This window comes from Sparus aurata, chromosome 10 (genome assembly GCF_900880675.1).
Source record: "Sparus aurata chromosome 10, fSpaAur1.1, whole genome shotgun sequence".
NCBI lineage: Eukaryota > Metazoa > Chordata > Actinopteri > Spariformes > Sparidae > Sparus > Sparus aurata.
In genome coordinates this window covers 23,655,582-23,670,336 of record NC_044196.1, presented here as the reverse complement: position 1 = coordinate 23,670,336, position 14,755 = coordinate 23,655,582, and the positions used below count along the sequence as shown (strand labels likewise).

Genomic DNA, 14,755 nt, shown 5'->3' with positions numbered 1-14,755 from the left:
ATATACCCTCTGCTTTAACAGCCTGGGTTTAAACGTTTAATTAAATAAGACTAGTTTTGTCTCCTCGAGATCTCGGGGAAAACTATCCTATTATCTCCGAAAAACAACATTTGTATTTCCGTGATAATGACTTTAATAACGTGTTCTCAAGAAAACAAATAAAACTTAACTCATTATCACAGGAAAACTGAGGAAATTATATGTTTGACCCATGACCTTTAACGACTTCCATATTTTTGTGCTTATTGATAGACAGATAACTAATGGGCTAATTAGCCTATTTAATAAATGAGCAAAGAGACGGAATGAGGTTGTGAAAGGCCCACAGACCACCAGTTCCAAACAGGTGTTTTTTGAGCATTCCACGACTTTCTCAATCTGTTGTTGCCTCTGTCCCAACTTGTTTGAAGCGTATTGCTGCCAGCAGCAATCCAGGTTGTTTTTTGAACTCGAGCTTTGAATGACCTTGGGGGTACATCACAGTGACTTTGTATTTGTCCCATAGCACAAACATTGACATAACATTAACATGGCTGTTATGGACAGTTGGGCAAATTGCTACAACTACTAAATCTTCTGACATACATGGGACATGTGAGTGTTGTTTAATGATAGAATTCAAATGCAGCCTACCTTTTAATAGATTATTATTAGATATTACATGTGTGGTGGGGAAACCAAAGCCAGCCCATTTGAAGCTTCAAAATCTGTAGTATCACACTGGTACTGGTACATGATCGTACTACAGGTTTAGCACTTCAAATGATTCAAATAAACTATAGGCTTCCTTACAATTTCCACGAGAACTGGGCCCGCTTCATTGCAGTTCCTACACCATTCGAATGAGCTCTCACAAATGGTTAAGATTACGATGGGCAGAAAGTTACAATACTGCCCCAATCACACAGAGACTCTTCCCTACAGGTGCAGCCACTTCAAAATCGCCTTGGAAATGTGTGATGGGAATATTAATGGATATATTTGAGACACGTCGCTAGAAACATGGTGTGCACTGCGCAGTCATATAATATTTAATTATCATATCATGTTACATTTTCATAATTCATGATAAAAGTGGTACAACCTTGGCTTGAGCTGAAAAAGTGTAGAATATTTAAACTTATAATAAACGCTATATAAACATGATTCCCTGTGCAAGGGAGGAGCACATGCTGGGCACGCAACATGAGAAATTAAAGGTTTTAGTTGGGACAGGTTTCTAGAGATGTGTCCCGGTGTTCTCTGCCATAATTACTTTCAACTTGGCAACACAAGGTGTAGAGTTGCTCCACTTTTCCCACTGAGGGCTGGTTGTGCAGGCAGCCTGCTCCACAGAAGTACCACGCCATTCTGCCCAAACAGGCTTTTCCAAGGTGTTTTTGAAGCATGTCTGTGTGACGCTGTGTGAGTGAAGCCTTATGCAACATTAAATCTTTTTTTTTATTTAATGTAGATTATGAGCAGTACATCATCACACCTCTCTGTCTAATAAAGATAATACATGAACTGACACAGAAACTGGCCCGATGAATGGTGCATCAGCCTAACATACCAGTACTCCCACTTGTTTAACCCAATGGTTTACTTGTCTGTAATTTTTCTTCCTTATAAGAACTCAGTGCATTGACACTTGTGAGAGAAAAACACTAACTGAGCTGTCTGTCTGTTCAGGTGATGACATCACATCCATCCAGCAGGAGATTACGATGATGAAGGAGTGCAAGCACAAAAACATTGTGGCCTACTTCGGCAGCTACCACAGGTGCTGTGTGTTATCAGCCCATCCACATCACATGTGTGGGATTCCTCAGATTGTTGGTGGACTGAATTATGTGGAATTTGACTTTTGTTTTCCCCACACTGCTGCTGGATTCCTCTCCCACTCTTTCAAGTGCTTCATTAGATTGTTGTATGCATGCATAAGCTTCAGAATATCAGGGAGTGTCTACTGGTGTTTCCTTTAGTTACTGAATGCTTCAGTGTTGTCCTCCACAATCTCTGCAAAGAAAAACACCAAGATAATAGTTGTATGTCTCCCTTCAGGAACACCAAGCTGTGGATCTGCATGGAGTACTGTGGTGGAGGCTCACTGCAGGATATGTATCATGGTATAAATACAAATAAATCTTGTATTTCATCCAATTTTAGTGCTAATATTTGAATTATCTGCAACTCATTAAAAAAAGTGCCACATTACCAATTAAAGGAATAGTGGAGTGTTGTTTGCAATCTTGACTTGCTTTTATACACAAGAGATTAGAACACCTGATTTCAACTATTTGGATGGGTGAGTGAATACTTTTGGCGATACAGTGTGTCTCAGTCGAATCCAGTGAAAAATAAGTATTTGGTGAGGTTTAGAATACACATATAGAGAATTATAGAGATGCTGAAATTTAACTCAGAGGGCCGAATTTAAAAAGTTCATAACTAAAAAAGTATTTGGAGTACAGCTACGGCATCGAATGACCCCACATACAAACAGTGTATAGCTGCCTGTAATTAGCTGAATGACAGCTCTGATATCTCTCACCTGTCTAACACATCAACTTACAACACACATAAAATCGAATTAAAATCCTTAATTAAAAGGAGCCTAGAATTCCTGTCATTTTGCTAAGCAAAGCTGAACTCTTTATGGACCTATCTGTAAATCCACAGACAGGAAGTTGATCCTCTCATCTGGGTAAGACAGCAGACAGAATGTTACTGCTGTAATTACCACATTAATTTGGAGACGTAAAAACAGATGTAGAAGTTGGCACAATGAACAGCCAGCTCTACTTGGCTATTATTAGAAATGTCCCTGCCGGCTCTTTCTCTTTCACTGTTCTTGAGTCTGTGAGCTATTAATCAAACTGTCTTCACAGTGACGGGCCCATTAAAGGAGAAACAGATAGCGTACGTGTGCAGAGAAACCCTCCAGGTAAGGATTTTTGGGTGACCGGGAGCTTGTTGCTGCTGCATTGTGAAATCTCTAAAGTCACTCCGCTGACAGAATGAGTCATGTGTTTTTTTCCAGCCACACAAGAGCTAAATAGTATTTAACCTCGCCAGACCACTAAATGTACTGTATTGGTAAATGCCGCTGCAGCAGAGTCCACTGCAGAACGTGCCAGACTGTCTCTGTTTTGTTAGGGAGTGACCCCCAGCTCACTGTAAGGTTTCATTGGATAATCAAGTTTGAAGGCAACAAATGTGACACTGATTTAAAAAGTAAGAAATCACAGTCTGTCTGCCTTTGTTATAGTAACTGCGAATGAAGAAAAATATTTCCCTTATGGTCTTTTTTATTTTATCCACGGTTTGGTCACATTTGCACCCTTTCTAAATAAACTGGTGATTATGATCACTGAGCTAAACATTTCACTGCTTCTGGCTCCATCATGGTAATCCGCAGTCTAACTTGTTATTCAAGCATTCCTGTGTAACCGCTTTTTACTATTCTTTTGCCCTCCTTGGAAATGTTGTGCCATTGTTCTATAAATCTGTTTAACTTTTCCTTTTCATACAGCACTTTATTTTGTTTTAACATACACCAGTATACAGAACATTATTACATCACATAAGTACAACTAAAATAAGAATTTAACATCAAAAGAATTTACTCTGCACGGTACTGAAGATACATCTACTTTTAATCTCAAAAGTTTATCTCCTCCCGTCAGCAAATGTCTCCTGATCAGAGCAGAATCCAATGTGACTTTAGGTGTTTATTCCTCCAGAAGGTGTGGCACTGCACAGAGTCTCTCCTCCAGAGTTGGCTGGCTGTTAGCATATCGTCATAAAGGTCCACAATAAATGCTGTCCTGATGGTTTCAGTAGTATATGAGATTAGCTGTGGACAGATACAAACACAAACAAACACAGATGACAGTGATCCCCTCCAGACTTGAGCCTGGTAGAGACAATAACGTGTATCTATGTTGAACCTGTTTCATACTTACCTCAGGACTTGTTCAGCTGCACATTTGTTGAGGAAATTGATCCACTAATCATCAGCAGATCAAGACAGATATATACTACGAGGTGTTTATTCTGCGGTTGTATTGGGCCACTGCAGGTGATGTTTAAAATCGAGCAAGAATGTTTTATGGCATAAATGGATTGGTTTTAATGTTGCATCAATGTAATAATGCACTTTGATTTATCTGGTATTACATTCCCTGGAACCTGACAAATGATTTTTATTATATTCAAATGCACAGTATTTCAGTATTACAGTATCCACTAACTCACGCTGTAACTGAAGATTGTATCCAATTTGAACACCTGTGGCAGCTCACATGGCCCTGTGTTGTAGAGTGATGCTGTGAATTTGGTTTACACTGCTGTACCTGCATGATGCATTTTCTTAACTATCATTGTTATTTAATCAAGCTGCCTGAAACTGACACAGAAGACATGTATGTAATGCCATGGGCTAACTGTATCTGACCATGGAACAAATAATGACAGAAGATATATCCACAAAACAATCAGCACTAATTTTTTTGCGGCGCTTTTTCCACAGGGTTTGTATCACCTGCACGAAACTGGTAAAATGCACAGGGACATAAAGGTAAAGCAGTTACTATATAATGATGCTCTTAAATTTAAACTGTGAGTAATCATGTGAACACAGTCTTAGATCAGTGTGTGTCTTCTCTCTGCAGGGAGCCAACATCCTTTTGACAGAGCGAGGAGATGTGAAACTGGGTCAGTGGTGATCTGTATTGGACACACACACACACACACACACACACACACACACACACACACACACACGTGCACACACACTACGATTCTACTAAACTACTCACAGCCACCAAGTTGGCTTAAATAGGCCATCTATAGTGGACTTCAGCAAATGTCAGCATCAGTGTGACCCTGTCTGTCTCCTCTTTGTCTAGCTGATTTTGGAGTGGCAGCAGAGATCAGTGCCTCTGTAGCCAAAAGGAAGTCTTTCATAGGAACTCCCTACTGGTAAGATGAAAAATGCTGCATTCACCTGACCTCACTTCTGTCTCTTTACAGTAGCATGAAGATCAAGATTCAGCCTTTAAGGGTGTCTGCAATGACTCAATACTGTTGTCAGTATGTTTTGGATAAGGGCTGCAAGTAGTTGATATGTTATCGCAATATTTACTGTTTATCTGAGTGACATCACACATATAATGGAGGAGGTTGCAACATATAATGAGGAATTCAATCAATAAAACAATTACATCCAAGAGTCAGTGGAGGAGTTTCCATTTTAACTGGTGTAACTTGCTCAATGAAAAAAGAAAAAGAATAAGTGGTAATATATATTTTTCTCTTGTGTCGTGTTCATTTTGGCAACTGCTTTACATTTTGTCTTAGTCGTCAGATGAAAATGCTTAACCACTTCCTCCACTACGTCTTAGTCAGAAGACAAAATGTTTCCTCTCTTTAAACTAATTCAGTTATTTGATTAATGATGGGACAATATATGATAAAGCATTTCTCTTGCCCTATCAATTTAAAATTGTCATCTCTGCATTTTTGACTCACAAATTTTAAGCTGGCAAACAGATGTTAGCCAACACATAACCTAGCTAACGTTAGCTTGGAAGCCAGTCTCATTAATTTATTGCAACTTTTTTTGCCATGAAAAACTGTCTTCTGGCCACTGTGGCTTGCTAGTAAATAGATTTTATTATCAAAGACTTATTTGTAGCTCGTCGACATCTTGTCCTTGTCAAGGAAAAAAGGTTCTTGACCAACATTGTGGTTAACAGGGACAGAAACATAACAATATGTTCTGAACATGTTGCTGGACTCCTCTACTTATCCCATTCAGCCACTATGGCTTGCTCCAGTTTTGTTTTAAGAAATAATGACACGCCTTGCAAAACTATGACATAGCAACAACATGATTGGTCAGCTGGATGATGGTCCTGCAACAGCCTTGAATATGATGCTCTAGGAGCAACACCGATACATTTAAGATCAGACCCCACGAGTGCAAACCAAATCAAATACAATTCTTTGTATGTGTACATACTTGGCAAATAGAGCTGATTTTGATTTTGACATTTGATAAAAACTACGGTGTGCACAGAGACCTTGTTGGAGAAAAAATAATTTAACTAAACAAAAATTTTGGGTTCGGCTGCGGCCCAAGGTACAATGAAAAAAAAAAAACCCACTTCTCAGCATGCAGACCCCCTCCCAAGGGCCTGGGAGTTGCCCAGACCAGGAAGGGGCATAGGAGGTCAGATTTGCAATGGGCCAGCATCTACCTTCAGGTTGGGCTGCGGCCCAAGGTAGAATCAAAACATAAATAAATAAATACATTTTAAAAAAGGGGGGTGGGTCCTTTTGCTGCCGTCTTGCCTTTCTCCCGCTGGGGCTCCCGATTGGGCTACTTGGGCCTGGCAGGGGGCCCCCTTGCTTGCCCCCCTGATGCCCCGGTCTGGCCTCACCCCTCCTTGCAATATATTATTAGCATCGCAACATAAATGATTAATTATGATTAATAACTCCAGTAGTTAGTCTTATGATAGTCATTGTCATGATATATTGGTTTACATTAGGTTATGTTTACATATATATGTATATCTGTTATACTACATGGTCTTATGTTATTTTATATACATATATATATATATATATATATATATATATATATATACTGTGCTATATTACATTATAATGTCTCGTATTGCTCTGTATTACATTATCATATCTCACATTATCTCCTCACACTATATTAGGTTAAATCATATTGTATTATATATTATAATGTCTCGTATTGTTCTATATTATCTTATCTTATCTCAAATTACCTTGTCACATCATATTAGGTTAAATGATATTGCACTATAATATGTTAATATATGCCGTATTGTGTTGCAGATTATTATTATTTATTTATCTATTTTTTCTCTTTTTTTTCTCTTGTTTCTCTTTTCATATTTATACTTTTTACTTTATTTACTTAGTTATTTTTATTGTATCATCTATCTATTCCATATTATGTGTATGTAATACCGTACTATCTCCCTCTCATCCACATGCATGCACGCACACACGCACACACACACGCACACACACAACACCCCTATACTACCTATATGCATATCATTATAACTTTACGTTGTTTACTGTTGTTATCTGTACTGTATGTCCACTGTCTGTACTTGTAGCCCACGTGGTGTAATGTATTTGTCCCTCATGTCACCTTGTCTGTCACTTAATTTCACCAATTAAAAAAAAAAAAAAGAATTTTATAAACATTATACGTTATCAGAGCTGGACCATAATGTCTGGCTGATAGTAAAGCATCAATAAAGACCATTGTCTGCTAAATACTGCACAAATGTATTCTCCAGGAGTGTTATATCAGCTGCTTCTGTCCCCCTCTGTTTCTTTTCCCTCGGTTCATCCATCCAGGATGGCTCCGGAGGTGGCTGCAGTGGAGAAAAAGGGTGGGTATAACCACCTCTGTGACATCTGGGCGGTCGGCATCACTGCCATCGAGCTGGCTGAGCTCCAGCCGCCCATGTTTGACCTCCACCCAATGAGGTGAGTCAGCACAGATGACAGCTGGAAACAGACTGATTGATTGAACTCTGCGTGGTGTCAGAGCAGAGAGATAAACAGAAGAGACCTGTTTTATTTAACACTTTGGCTGCCTGCTGTGTATTTTATTGTTTTGATTTTGGCAGTCACTGCATGTAAACAATTCAGACATTCTCCAGCCCGATGACATTTAAAACAATATTACAGAGCGCTGATGTTGATGTCCAAGAGCAACTTCCAGCCTCCAAGACTAAAGGATAAAACCAAGTGGTGAGCTGAACTGTCTGCCTTTCTTTAAAATATTCTAAAAGTCTTCTTCCTTCAGTCTTGTCATCATCATCTTGATGTATGACTCAATAACACTCTCCACCTTCCTTTTTCTCTCTGCAGGTCTGCGGCTTTCCAGAGCTTTGTGAAGATGGCTCTCATTAAAAACCCACGTAAAAGGCCTTCAGCTGAGACGCTGCTGCAGGTTAGCTTCCACTTAATAGCTTGTCATTAATTAATGGTAGCTGACCATTCTGTCTTCATAAAGACACTATCATGTATGCACTATTCATTAATGTAATAAGTTCTATTTTTAACCCCTAGGTATCTCCTCACATTCATACATATTATTTCTCACCCGTCACCTCTGACACCGCAAATATCGCACCACTTCTGCTCAGTAATAACTTGGTCAAATCAAAGTAACCCAGGTGATTGTTGTGTGTAAGGTGTGAACAGAGAAATGCTATTGGATGAAGCAGACAATTGAGAAGACAAGTGATTTATCTGAGATCAACATAAATTTCTATTCCAGTTCAAGGTTTTGACCTCTACCTTGTTCCTTCAGCATCCATTTGTGACACAGCTGCTGACCCGTAACCTGGTCATTGAGCTGCTGGACATGGCCAACAACCCTGAGCTCCACAACAGCCACACATACAGCATGGATGACAATGAGCTGGAGGTCGGTACCGCCAGGAAGGGACAGAAGCTGACACGCAGGCCAACAGATGATGTTTACCGTTACATCCATAATGAAAAGTAGTTTCATTAGGCTGTGACTTTGGAAAAAAAACTGACTGCCAACACAGAAAGACATGCAGCGTCAGACTCAGTGTTTTTTTTGGTGTGTCATGTCATGTGTGATGTGTTGACAGGTTGGGGAAGTGGCTCCAGACAAGATTCAGTCAGCAGGGAAACACCTGCCGGTAGAGAGGACGTTGTCTGAAGAACAATGTGAGCACACACCCATCCACACACACACACACACACACACACACACACACACACACACACACACACACACTTTGAAGGAACAATCTGACAATTTGGGAAAATTTTAGTTGTTTGTCGGTGGATTTTTCCAGTTATTCTGTGAGGCTGAACATGCCTTGAAGCTCACACAGAGGTGAAACATACTGTATATTGGCTGGCTATTGCATAGACCATAGATAAGCGCATATTTCAACATTTTGGAGTATTGCTTCAAAAGTATAATTTCACTTATTTGCTTTCTGTCTTCACACAAACAGAAATGATTTGAGCTTGTGGTTTCAGGGGGAGTTCCATTCTGTAACTCTCCCTTGGCAGACAATAGCCACTATTTCCTAAATTCTTGTTGACACAATGTGGTTGGCAAGTTTGGTACCATTGTGTCTGTACAGAGACCAAAACTAAAAGCTGCTGTGCTCACTGCCTGCATCTGGCAATCTGAGTTCTAGCCAGTGATTAGCCGCAGAAGTATAGGGCAAAGGGATGAGCTGTTTGTCAAGAAATAGTTCCAGCACATAACTCCCTCTAAAACCACACTCTGTCATTTTTACATTTCTGTTTGTGAACAGATTAAAGAAACGTGATTAGTAAACTTTCAGATGTATTGGTGGGTGTATTTTTAGCCAAGCTAGTGATATGGCTAGGTTTGTCGTGCGGTTTGTCCATGGCGTTGGTCTAGAGACATTGATATGCCCCAGCAAAGGATGATTAATGTTATGGTTTTTCATTTAACAACATAATCAGGTCAATTTTTTATATATGACCAACATTATAATGTATTGTAGGAGTGGAGGCAGACAGTCTTTAAGCAGCTCTGCATCATTTGCTTGCAATTATGGTCAAAACACAACAAATAGAAGAAGAAGGTGAATAACATTTTAATGAGTATAGGATGCAAACCAATGCCCAGCTTTTCATTCCAGTGAATATATCATCCATGTGTTTCTTAATTATTTCACAGTAATACGAATTGTTTCTGACAATCACTGTATTTGAGCGCATTTAATATCTGTGCCTGTGACTGTAAGCATGCATGTCTAGATATACTGTATGTTGGTTGTCCTTGCTGAAGAGTGGCTTCATTGTCTACTATGAGCGCCAGTATTCAGTGCTGTAATCTCCAGAATATGAATGAGGACAAAAGCCTCTCAGTCAGCCCACAACCTCGTCCTGTAACCCGTCCATACATGTGGGCAGGAGGCTGCGTCAGAGGATGGCACTGAGAACATGCCAGTGGTGTGTGACAGACAGTGGTGCTTCTATGCACTGGCTGGAGTGACTTCATACTGCAGCGCTGTCAGTATGCTTCTTGTAGCATCAGTGTTTCCAGTGTGATAGTCTGGCTTCACACCCTGCCAAGTGCCATATCATGAATCAACGTGATGCTGACCTCAGCTTCCCTTACATACTCTGTGTTCGTGGCAGACACACAAGCCACAAACACATTCAACACCTGCTCCGCAGTTTGGTCAGCATTGGCTTGAAGGCTCAAACCGCTACTGCTGTTACTAATGCTACTGCAAGGCTGGTGACATCAAACAGATGTCCCAGCGGTTTTCCACATTAATGTGTGTTTACGTGTTGGGGAGTACTACTGCATATAGAAAAAAGTAGAATAAAGCCTCCAGAGGAAGTTGCATGTGATCTGATTATTTGTCTCCAAGTTGCATTGTGTGTAATGTATGCACCATGTTTTAAAAAGCAGTCTACTGGTCTAAAATTACACTCATATACCACTGTTGGACTCATTATGGTCCGTTCAAAAATGACCAAAATCAGTGCCTTCATTACCCATAATGCAATGTAGCCACTGAGTGATATCACTGGAGTTAATTTAACAGACAACATGCAGCTTCCTCTGGAGCCACAGAAGGCTTATACATTTTTTTTACATATGCACTCCCCAAGAGCTGTACACACACTTTAAATGGTGGACTTTAAGATATCTCTCAAGGAAATTGAAAACTTTGACCTGCTGGTGGTACTAGAGGAAAAGTCAGTGGATCACCAAAGTCATGGAGCTTAATTCTCTGGAGACCATGAACATCTGTACCAAATTCCATGGCTCTATGAACCTTTCAGTCAAGCCTACAAAATCGTCTTTTTAGAAACCTTATATCTAAAAAGATTTGTACAGAGGTCAATGGCGAGAGACATTTTTTGACCCAGTTTGAATTGTGCCAGGAATCACATGTACAGTGCTTTTCAATTTAAAAGATAATTTGCAAGTTGATGAAGTCATAGTTTGTTGTAAAGACAGTAAAATGCCATTTAGATTTGTGTGAAACTGCTCAGTGAACGACAACATTAGTCACTGTTGCTCTCTTTTTAGCAGAGTGGAGAGAGAACTGACAACGTACATAAAGTCACATCCTTTGGACTGTTGCAGATAATCTGACCCAAATCCTTTTACAAAGAAATCCACAGTCCAGCAGCTTTAAAAAACTTTAACAAATTGTAAAGGCATTTTAAATAAAGGTCTTTTTCTTCACGTCACGTTACAATCTGCTCACAGATGACCAATGAAACAGTGATTAGTACATGTAAATTGCTACATAGACTCATGCTCTGATTAAGGCCAATAGGCCCAATAGTTGGCATGTTGTTTGACTTGGCCATAATAGACTGGTAAAATTGAGATTTGTTAACTCTGTCCTGAAGAAGGCTCTGTGTGCTACCTTTATCCCTTTGGATATTAAGTTCAGTTGCTGCGTAGAGTTGGTTTTAAAATATTCACATTGTGTTCTGCAACATAAAATATTTCAGAATTCAGATGCGCTTCCGTGTGTTAAAAACGGCGGTTGCTAACAAGTGTCTGAATGAGACTACAGACTATTAAATGGTTCGTCTTTACAGGCCAACTTTTGTTACAAACTATTCTAACTCTAACTTTACAACTTGTACATTGATCACTTTTTTGAAAACCTGTATAGTAATGGTGTAGTAAAACGCTTAGTGGTGGTGACATTTAAATCATGTGACTGTGATGTTGTCAATTTATAACCAATCATCTATGAAGATTATCTTGCTGAACAAAACACGTAAATATCATAAACTTGTGTTTGTCACAGAGATTATTTTCTGTCCAATTCAAAAGTCCCATAGGCTTTTTGTTGATGGAACCAGGGCGATGCTAACTTCCAAGTTAGCCTACAAAAATATTTCATTGCTGCACCACTCTATATACGTCACCAACAACAATATGGTGCAGAGAAAAAGTATGAGAAAAGGTTAAAAAAAACTCTAAATGTGGCCATATTGACAGCAACAGTTAATAAACATCAAATCTGTAATTCAATTCAGTCATTGGTCTATCGCCATTTACTACTGTGCATATTTTTTTTTTAAATAATGTCCCATGGTGGTTCACCAAAAGGAGAAGGACTTCACCTCTCTATTGGGACTGACCCTCTGAGACCCATAAATGTTTCTACAGTTGTATAGATATCCATTTATTTGTTTAGGTTAGCTGAGATGAGTTTCAGTTTGGACCAAAGTGGTGGACCAGCAGACAACATTGCTCTCCACAAAGCTGTGCTGCTAACAAGGCTAAAGATTTCTAATGACACCAGGCCATACATCTAGAACACACTGAAAATTGAAGAATATAATATATACATTTTATTTCAATGGCTTTACTCAAGTTTAACCAAGATGAGGAAGCTAATCGTTGCTATTAGGCGACAGGAAATAGTAATGTTACAACAAAGCCTCAACACAATGAAAACACAGAGCACCAGCAAAGAAGTTGGTGAAGCTGCTTTGTTATCCACCGTGGAGCGTTCAAATCAGCTGTCACCAACTGCTTAACCATGCAACAACACTGGATCTCTGACTAAAAAAGGATAGGTCATGTTCAGTGTGATTGAATTTCAAGTTGATTTTCACCCTGAAGTGAAACCACTGACTGCTGCAAAGATGGAGATGTGATTATTGAGCAGTTATTTGTTAAGTCAACACATGCTTCAGTGTTGACTGTGACAGCTGAACCCTCATACTCCTATTCTGATTCAACAGCAAAGAAAGTAACTTCACACTTCTCATAGCAGTTATGTACTTTAAAATGTTGATTGACATCGAATCAGCAGAGAGCTAACTGAGCCAAGATGAGACGGCAACTTCTGCTTTTCTGGTTCACTAGTTCCCCCATCCTCGGCTTCTAAGTCAAACTGTCAGCCGATTGCTCAGGTTCTCTGTGGTCACAGGACACATTATCAGTCACATCATCAACCAAAGTTGAATACTTCTGAAAGCTAGCCTGCAGATTTAAACTGAAAATGAAGCTCTACCTGTACTTATATCTTCTTAGGAGAGTAAAGTTTTTCTAAGAAACCTTTTTAGAACATTAGAAATACATGCCCAGAAGCAACCACAGTACTGTGAGCAAATGATTGAGCTGTTATGAAATACTTCAGTCAAAACACTCATGAAAATCCCAAGTGTTAATCCCCTCTTGAGTTTACATAAGATCTCAGTGTGCATTAAATCAACCATATGACGTGTTGTAAAAGCAAAAGTGTTTATACCTGTTCAGAGTACATGTCATGACAGTCTCTCCTCAAAGACTTGCTTTAAAAAAAGTGTCACTGTCAGTTGTGTGAAGAGGGAAAAAAGTGAGCCTGAGAGAAACAATGAAACCCTGCATGCTTTCTTAGCAATGCGCATTTGGCCTGATCGTTGGATCCTCTTTTGACGAAAACCAGGTTACCAAAATCAGACATAACCCTCCCTGATCTGTCAATAGAAAGAGAGTTCACACTCTTGGTTCAGAGGCTTTTAATGACAGTCTGCTTATCAACTTATATTCTCAGTTGATATTTTTACCTGATGGTGTTGCGAGAGGAAAGTCAATGGAGTGTTCAATCCCCTTGGGAGCATATAAATTGTACATACATTATGTGCTATGAAAATCCAATGGGACTCTGGCTATGACATTTTGATATTTTTTGCATATAAAGTCTTGGTCAGAAGTTTAAATCTACCTCCAACTCAAATTGTTTCTGTAATGTAATGAGAGGAACACAAACTACTTTGTCACAAAAAACATTAATGCAGTTTGGTTCGATAATTAATTAACTATAGGTCCAAAAATATACATACAGCAACGTGATTGATCAATTTAGGTGATTATAAAAAGTTGTGTGAATTGTCTCTGTAGCATGGCCTCTTAACTTCTGAGTGATTCTGACTGATAACAGCTGGTGACTTTTCTGGGCCCATTTTGATAGGGCTTGTTTGATACACCCATTAGACTCAGCCACAAATGCTACAATGGGAAAGTCTAAGAAGCTCAGACTTAATCTGAAAGAGCACAAACACTTGAGTATAAGCTTTAAAGTGCATGGCACAGCTGTGTCACTGCCACGATTAGGAAGAAAACACAAACGATCACCTGCTGCTGGTCAGGATGGTCAAGAGTCAACCAAAAACCACCAAAAAGCAAGTCTGCGATGAATTAGTAGCTGCTGGCAGACAAGTGTCAGAGTCCACAGTCAAGTGTGTTTTACATCAACATGAGCTGAGAGGCTGCTGTGCAAGAAAGAAGCCCTTACACCTTAAAGCTCGACTGAAGTTTGCTGCCGATCACATGGACAAAGAAAAACCCCTCTGGAGGAAAACTCTGTGGTCTGATTAATCAAATATTGATCAGCAATATGGCTGGAGGGAGAAGGTGAGGCCTTTAACCCCAAGAACACCATACCTACTGTCAAGCATGGTGCTGGTAGTATTATGCTGTAGGGCTGTTTTGTTTATAGTGGATCTGCTGCTCTATAGAAAGTAGATGGAATACTGAAGAAGGAGGATTACCTTCAAATTCTTCAGGAAAACCCAAAACCATCATCAGCAGGAGATTAGGTCTAGTGTGTAGTTAGGTGTGAAAGCAGGACAATGATCCCAAACACACATCAGAAGGGGTAAAGGAATGAATAAACCAAGCTCGAATTGAGCTTTTAGAATGGCCTTCCCA

General features: G+C 39.5%; 1 protein-coding gene across 3 annotated transcripts in view; it reads left to right on the top strand.

Annotated features, from left to right (window-relative positions):
• map4k2 (mitogen-activated protein kinase kinase kinase kinase 2) overlaps window positions 1-14,755 on the top strand; it is a 52,963-nt gene that overhangs the window by 19,869 nt on the left and 18,339 nt on the right. For all 3 annotated transcript variants that reach the window (XM_030430634.1, XM_030430635.1, XM_030430633.1), the window contains exons 3-13: window positions 1,672-1,762; window positions 2,044-2,108; window positions 2,871-2,926; window positions 4,514-4,561; window positions 4,656-4,698; window positions 4,893-4,965; window positions 7,399-7,530; window positions 7,735-7,797; window positions 7,918-7,999; window positions 8,363-8,479; window positions 8,673-8,751. In XM_030430634.1, coding sequence (XP_030286494.1) covers window positions 1,672-1,762; window positions 2,044-2,108; window positions 2,871-2,926; window positions 4,514-4,561; window positions 4,656-4,698; window positions 4,893-4,965; window positions 7,399-7,530; window positions 7,735-7,797; window positions 7,918-7,999; window positions 8,363-8,479; window positions 8,673-8,751 — 849 coding nt within the window. The remainder of the gene's footprint in view (window positions 1-1,671; window positions 1,763-2,043; window positions 2,109-2,870; window positions 2,927-4,513; window positions 4,562-4,655; window positions 4,699-4,892; window positions 4,966-7,398; window positions 7,531-7,734; window positions 7,798-7,917; window positions 8,000-8,362; window positions 8,480-8,672; window positions 8,752-14,755) is intronic.